The 7,853-nt window shown below is 41.5% G+C and overlaps 1 protein-coding gene across 13 annotated transcripts in view; it reads left to right on the forward strand.

Annotated features, from left to right (window-relative positions):
• The window catches only part of ENOX2 (ecto-NOX disulfide-thiol exchanger 2), a 261,430-nt gene extending 255,390 nt beyond the window's left edge, over positions 1 to 6,040 (forward strand). For all 13 annotated transcript variants that reach the window (XM_081808251.1, XM_081808256.1, XM_081808257.1 and 10 more), the window contains 2 exons: positions 2,122 to 2,207; positions 4,537 to 6,040. In XM_081808251.1, the coding sequence (XP_081664377.1) occupies positions 2,122 to 2,207; positions 4,537 to 4,668 (218 nt within the window). In that variant the 3' untranslated portion in view covers positions 4,669 to 6,040. The remainder of the gene's footprint in view (positions 1 to 2,121; positions 2,208 to 4,536) is intronic.
• The last annotated feature ends 1,813 nt before the right edge of the window (positions 6,041 to 7,853 follow it).

A 7,853-nucleotide genomic window follows, 5' to 3' on the forward strand; every position in this document is an offset into this window, starting at 1 on the left:
TGCCTCTCTGAAATTTTTTTCCAGGTTACTGGCAGATAACTCAGGAGGCTGTCTGTGGTGTGTGACACTGGTGGGCTCAGACGAGATAAATGCTAGAATTGCTCTCATTATATAAAAATCATCCAGAGAGGCAAGATAGAACACATGGTTGAGAAGTCAGACAAACCTGGTTTCCCGTTTGACTCTACCATTTCCTTCCTGAGCTTCAGTTCCTCCATCTGCACAATGGGCAGAATGATATTACCTGTCTCAAAGGGCAGCTGCAAGTATTAAATAAGATAATTCATCTGAATCCCTTATCACAGTGTGCAGCCCATAGGAAGCCCTCAGTAAAATGAGAACCGTTTTGCACTTACAGTATTCTGCACAAATGTTTGTTGACTTGATATTCCATTTGGAGAACAGTGGCAGATTGAGGTCCTAAAATATTCAGTCATTTCCAAGGGGCTGATACTGGGCCTCAACAGATAATCCCAGCTTCCTTCTAGGAAGCTGAACCCCACAGCAGCCCCACCCCAATCTCAGAAGTTCTCCACACTGATTGGCTTCTGCATATTTTGAAGATTTATCTGCCTTCTTTGGTAATGGATATTGTAGTCAGATTTAACACTTTGATATGTTAATAAAGATGCACAAGGGGATCTGCCATTGAGTCTTAAAGAAAAGTGACAACTTATTTCCATTTTACAACTCAAAGTTCTTTAACAAATTGGCATGGCAACAGGGAGACCTGTCAGAGAAGAGCTGGGGGTAGAAGGAAGCCTCTGTGAATGGATCGTTTTAGAAACAAAGATTCTTAAGATAAGTGTTTCTTATTTTGTTTTTTAAAGAATGTAGTCTTGGGCTGACAGAGAGAAAGGAAAATCTGTTTTTTAAATTGGTTCTTCGGGTGTGAACCCACAGAAACTGCTTAGTGTTTTGAAACCTAAGGAGTTATTTCTCAGCATTTGACAGATAGCCTGTCTTGGCCGTAGCACCTAGAATTCCTTTGGACATGAACTGTCTTCTTTAGAATTTAAGTTCCTCAGCTTGAGTCAGTGTATAGCAATTCAATTTACTTCGTCATTTAAGAATCACATAGTGTTATAAGTAATAGCATCCATTTCGAACAGATTTTGAACTCTACCATCAGCTCCTCCCGGATCCCCCAGCCCACCTCCTTGCCCTCTGATATTTGGAGGATTTTCACAAAGAACTGATTTGAACTTCAAGCTACAACTCAAACTTGTGATATTCTTTATCAGTCACTTGAAGGAATAGACAAGTTGTAGTCTATAAACCAAATCAAATTTAGCTTTTATTTCCTGGCAGTTCTCGGCAAATTCAATTCTGGGTCTATTTGATGTACTTAAGATCTTATGAAAGGAGAGGAATTCAAAAAAATCTAAAGAAAGAAATAGTAGGCCTTTGAACAATTTAAGATCTACGTGTTGCCAGAGAAAGAAGTATTAGAACAATTAACCTGATGTCCAGAACAATCAAGGCAGTATGTATAGCTGCCAATCACCCCATAGTTAAACTCAGTAAAAATTGTGCACATTCCCAGAGGCTGTAAAGTTCTATAAAAAAAAATGTGTTACTTGAAGAGATTTAGAGCTCTAAGCACAAACAAATGCTAGTGACCACTTGAGTGAATGAAATGTTTGGCTTTTCTTTACAGAGCTACTCACAGAATAAAACCAAATATAATCAGCAGATTCTCTTGTGAGAGGCATGAAGTGAATCAGGCAAAGTACCTGATTTGTACTTCTACCACAACAGCAAGACATTGTTAATGCATAAGAAGCTCACGTCCAGTTTAAAGACTGTGCAGAAGAATTGCAAAAGGCCAGCATGATCCAAATTCATTATAAAATTCTAAATTCACTGTGAAATGTAGAACTCAAATGGTCTTTAGCCATCATAAATGATGGAAGTGACTCCTCCAATGCCAGTGTTTCTACATGGGGATATAGTGTAGTGAGAGGCAGTATATGCAGTGGGTTGTTGTACAGATTAAATGAATAAAATGTATATAAACTTAGAATAGTGCCCAGTATGTAGTATGTGGTACATGTAAGTTAGCTCTTATTTCAAAGAATATAATGCTCGAGTGTAACCTCCATGGTATTGTCACTATAGGGATTATTTCCACATTTCTTCATGTCCACCCATTTGGAGCAAGCATTGAATACATCTGTTCCTACTTGCACCGTCTAGATAATAAGGTACGTGGGGTGCTAAATGGGCATGCAAAGGGACGGAGGGTACTTTCTTCAAGCACAAGTAAGTCGTTAGTAATCGCTCTAAGGAAATTTCCCTCGCCTAGTCTCACTGCAATGCAGTGCAGAGCTTCTCTCTTGCAAGTAGGATGACCGTCTGCTTCTGTTTGCCTAGTATTGAGGGGTTTCCTAGGACTCGCGACTTCCAGTGCCAGAACCAGGAAGTTGTGGGCAAACCTGAATGAGTTGGCCACCCTCCTTCCAAGATACGTCTGAGAAGAATTTTCCTCCTGTCTTTCAATTTCTATCTAAGCTGCAAATGACCCACTCTCTCTCACCAGTCATACTTTGATCCCGGGCCTTTAGCCATTAGTAAATGTTAATGTTCAAAACTGGAAGTCTTACTCCAGCCGTCAATGTCACCACTGCCATTACCTATGTTGAAATGATCAAGGCAAGAGCTAAAACAAAACAGAGGAAACAGTAAGTCTGTGACATGGACTCCAGTTCTACTCCCAGCTGATCTCATGGGTCACTTCCTTCCTGGGATGCTGTTCTATGAGGGACCTCACAAAGCATCAGGGGCAAGAGTAAGTATTAGTTCCCTAGAAAGTCAAGGATGCCTCAGGGAAGCAGGAGAGGACTCTTGACTCCTCAGAATAAATAAACTCAGGATAGATTTTTTTCAGAAGCTGCATTCAGTTAAATGTGCTTGTGGATTGTATTCACTATTTCACAGGACCTGGGGCTCTTGAGATGTGGCCACTGAAATGCAGATTCCTGATAGTTGGATGTCCAAAATGTTAAGCCATTTAAGCATATGTCCTCTTAACAGAGGCACTTGCCCATGTGGGCATCCGGCTGAGGTGAGACATCCTTCTCATGGCATTTGTTTTAGTTCGAGCCAGCACGCCCCTCTCATTGAGCTCTGGAAAGTGATACCATTCCGCAATTAAAGAGCCCATTTGGCAGCAAAGGGAGGGATCGAATGTGAGCACCAGGACCAAGCGGTAGGTTGAAGTGGTATGAAATTGGACTTTGTGTCAGTAAAAATGATCTGGCCCTTTTTTCAAAAATTGTAAAAAAAAAAAAAAAATACATTTTATGTTAAAAATGTAAGCAAGATAGAAAGACAGTGAAGGGAAAGTGAAAGTGACCCAGCCCCACCCTTCCAGGATCATCACTGTTAACAGTTTGGCATATCTTCTTTCAGACCATTTTCCATACGCATGCTGCACCTATATTGTACGTATACATCTGTAAACATTGTATGTTTATGGTTTTTAGAATGGAATTCAACTCCATATGATACTCTGCAATGTGCATCTTTTACTTAACTGGCTACTGTCTACTACTAGCTCTAGGAAGAAAGCATGACCTCACTCCTACTCTCAGCCCATTTTGTCCTGAGCAGCTTCCTGCCGGAGTAGTGACAGGGCCTCCCAAAAAGAGCCTGCAGTGATGCCAACAGAACTAGGGGGGGTCCCTCCCTCCAGCTTCAGGAACATTCAGTGTGGCAGCGACTGAGGGTTTCTCTCAGGATCCCCTAGTGCTCTTCAGTCGAGCCCTAGTGCCCAGGTTCACAGTTAGGAAGGTTGCTACTCATGTCAAGATGACCACCTGAAACAAGTCCTAAAGGGGTCCACAGATTTTTGTTATTATTGTGTGTGTGTGTGTGTGTGTGTGTGTGTGTGTGTGTGTGTGTGTGAAGTGGGGAGAGGGAGACGATGCACAGAAGTAGGAATACAGGGCATTCCTTATTTCTGTCATTTTTCCTTTGTAAAGCAATGCATGTATGAAGAGTTCTGCCCTGCCTCCCTCCGCTCCCAAAAGGCTTTGCAGCTTCAGTAGGCCTGCACACAGGCGCAGCGGCACCGATCAGCTGTCATTCAGCTGGCTATGAACCCAAGCCTGTCCACACAACTGACACTAGCTCTTTTCATTAGAAAGCTCGGTGGTGATCAATCCCCAAAACGTCATGCTAAGTGAAAGAAACTAGTCACAAAAGACTACATATATCGTATGATCGCACATACATAAAATTTCCAGAAAATTCAAAACCACAGCAAAAAAATCCGAGTCAGGGATTGGGAGGAACGATTGACTACAAAGGGGCGTGAAGGAACCTTCTGTGGGTGATGGAATGTTCTAAAACTAAAGAGTGGTGAGAGTTGCCCAATTGTATAAATGTACTAAAATTCATTGAACTCTACACGTAGAGTAGGTGAATTTGTTGTAAATAAATTATTACCTACATACAGCAGTTACGAAACCCATACAAGGGAAGCCCAGGGTAGAACTGCTTCTGAGTGGAGCTCCTCTCTCTGGCCCACAGATCTGCACCAGCGACGTGGAGTGTCTCATGGGCCGGCTGCAGCACACCTTCAGGCAGGAAATGACCGGGGTCGGAGCCAGTCTGGAGAAGAGGTGGAAGTTCTGTGGCTTCGAGGGCCTGAAACTGACCTGAATGCCGCGGCCTTACAGCCTGGGCTCCTGCAGAGAAATGTGCGGTGGACGCGCTGAGAAAGTGATTTGTATTCTCAATGGTTTTCAAGTGGGAAGTGCTTTAAATTTGCAGGTCGTTCCCGGGATATCTTTTGAGTTAAAATAAGGATCCTAGAGCAGCACCTCAAGCTACAGGCCCTAAAAAGACACGGACTCAGACCCTCAAGCGCTGTAACTTGCTCCCTTTCTGTCAGTGGCTTGTCTCTTTTATTAGTGATATTGAAAAAGGCCTGAGGCTAAAGAGTATTTGGGGTGTTTTCAGTGTCTGTACTACTGTTGTAGAGTTTGGTATTTTTTTAAACACTGTTAATTGAAATGTTTTGATGATTTGTATGTGATTTGTGTTTCAAAACTTCTCTTCACATTAATGTTGCTGCTGGTGAGAGGAATGAGAGGAGCACTAGGTACTCCATAACTGACGTGCTCTTCCCAATCCCCAGTAAGCCAGTAAATGAATAACACAGCGTCTTCTAGAAGGTGCCTGACCAGGCTCCCCTTTTAAAAGACAAAGCATGGTTTGTAGCTTTTTGCAAAATTACTGTGAACCAAAAGTTGACAAATGTTCCGAAGTTATTTTCTCTAATATATCAGATTAAAAACATCTAGATGTATTCGCAGAAAGCAAGTGTCCAGTATGACTGGCATGTGTATGTGCTATTCAGAATCACCTTATAAATAGTCTGCGTTTAAAGGAGGGCATGTTTAGTTTTCTATGAATTAAAACACGTGTGCACATGCACGTACACACACGTTAGCAGAAGGGATTCGTTTTAATATGCCTTCCCTCTGGCCTTCTTACGAAGTCTGTTGGTCCCTTTTCTTCTGCCATCAGCGTGTTGAATTGCAAACCGTGTACCGCTGTAAATACTATGTTCACTTCAAGCTGAATGTTTGCAAACAGTTCGTATGAGTATTAGTAGAAAACTCTTGGTAATGAATGAGCCTGGGTGTGTGAGGCTTCCTGCAAATCGCTCAGCTCCTCCTGGAGCGCCGATGGCCGTGGGCACCTCCAGTTCTATGGTGCCCTCCAGCAGATTGCAATGGCAGAGTGTACGTGGACCAGTCAGGAAGTCCTGCTTGATGGAAACGAAAGAGAAAGGATGAGGATTTGGGGCTAATATCCTGAGGCACAGATGATCTTTTCTTCTGTGGTGTTGCTGGTGTTTATAGTAACACAAGCATGCCCTCCCTTGAGTCTTGATTCAGAATAAAAGAATGTACTAAGTAAGCAAAGCCAATGAAGAGTATTTCAGGAAAATACTTTGTAAATGAGATGTCTGTAGTGTGTTCAAAGTTGTATTTTTCAAAGATAAATATTCCTTTTTTATACCTCAGTTTGGTGTTCTGTTTTGAATTACTTGCTCTCTAATCCTTTAGTGAATCATCTCGATTTCTTCTTTGGAGTACCAGGATGTTGAAAGAAGATGCTAAACCTTCGCCTTGACAACTAGAAATAGGACCCCACAGCAGCTCAGTCACACGTAAAGCTGGCTTCCCCCTGAAGCACCCAGCTGTGGCACGAGCAGGGAGCTGGGGTTATTTTTACTCTAGCCTCCTCCCTGAAGCATCCTCCCTGTCATCAGCGCTATAGAAGCCTTTGATTTGTCAATCTCAGAGGTCCTGGAATGCCTTATTTTAATAATATCTCTGAAATCAAGGGAAATTTGCCACTTATCAATTATTTCTTATTTAAATAAGTTAAATACCATGACATTTTAAAACAACAAATTTTAAAAGCAACAACTGTTACACCCAGGCCCCTTGCTGTCCTTCACTTAATCTACTTGTGCTACAAATGGTCTCTTCCTATTATTCCCGCCCATTTAGTCCAAGTGTACTCCTCCCAGCCTGCTTGAACACACTGGTTGTGAGGGTTAAGTTTGTGTGTCAAGTTGGCTAGGCTATAGTGCCCAATTGCTTAATCAAACACCAGTCTAGATGTTGCTGTGAAGGTATGTTTGAAAAAATATCATTAACATTGAAACTGTAGACTTTGAATTGAAGCAGATTGTCCTCCATAATGTGGCTGGGACTCATCTAATCCATTAAAGACCTGAAGTCCTCTGAGGAGAGAGAATTGTGCCTCCAGATTGCCTTTGGATTCACGACTGTAGCATTAACACCTGCCAGAATTTCCAGACTGCTGGCTGGCCCCACAAATTTCAAATTTTCCAGCCCCCACAATCACATGACCCAATTCCTTACAATAAATCTGTATGTGTGTGTGTGTGTGTGTGTGTATACATCCCACTGGTTCTGTATCTTTGGAGAACCCTGACTACTATGCTAGTCCAGAGTTGTGTCATAATATGTAAAAATAAAATCCATTTGCATTATATTACATAATCAAATTGCAGCACATGCCATCTCACAATTCTTTCCATCCATCATAGAAATATATTAATGAAGCTATTTTGCCTTATAAATGCTCAGTGCTATTTATTCTAATTATTGTTCTGTTATTCTGCCCAAATTTTGAAATATTACTGTTTTGTTATTTTTAGGAGCTCCAGTAGTTAGAGATTCCAGATAATAATGAATAGAAGCATTTTTTAATTTTACAAATGGTTGTTTTATCTCTCTTCCTAGTCTGTCTGACATCTCTAGTTCTGGTTCTTTAATATTACCAAGTTGCTTGTTAAATGTCCTCAGTGAAAATGAGATAGTTTTTGGAGCAAACTAAGCACTTAACTGTGTTCTACTTAATTGGGCCCAAAACTGTGTTTTTCATAGAATGCAGGATAAACTATATCCCTTGAAAATACAGCAGAGATGTACAAGACCTTTGACTCACCTGCTGGAACTGGGTAAGCCCTTGGGATTCTTAGCTGTCTTAGACAGTCTCTCAAATAGACCCAGATTCACTATTCACCACAATTGCTACCATCTGCTGAGCACCTCTTATGCTATCCTGCTGCCTACAGTCACTTCTTGCCTGTGTGTCAAGTTACACGGACACAGTGAGAGCTTCAATTTCCTTATGGGTAAATTTAAGGAGAAATAGTACCTGTCTGAGAGTGGTGGTAGAGTCATCAAGATAGCATGTGCAAATTGCCCAACCAGTGCCTGGACCATAATGAGTTCACAATAAAGAGTTATGATTATGATTATGATTATGATTCAGCCAAAATAATTATAAGCTATGAC

This window comes from Leptonychotes weddellii, chromosome X, assembly GCF_054177405.1.
Source record: "Leptonychotes weddellii isolate Sample4059 chromosome X, ASM5417740v2, whole genome shotgun sequence".
NCBI lineage: Eukaryota > Metazoa > Chordata > Mammalia > Carnivora > Phocidae > Leptonychotes > Leptonychotes weddellii.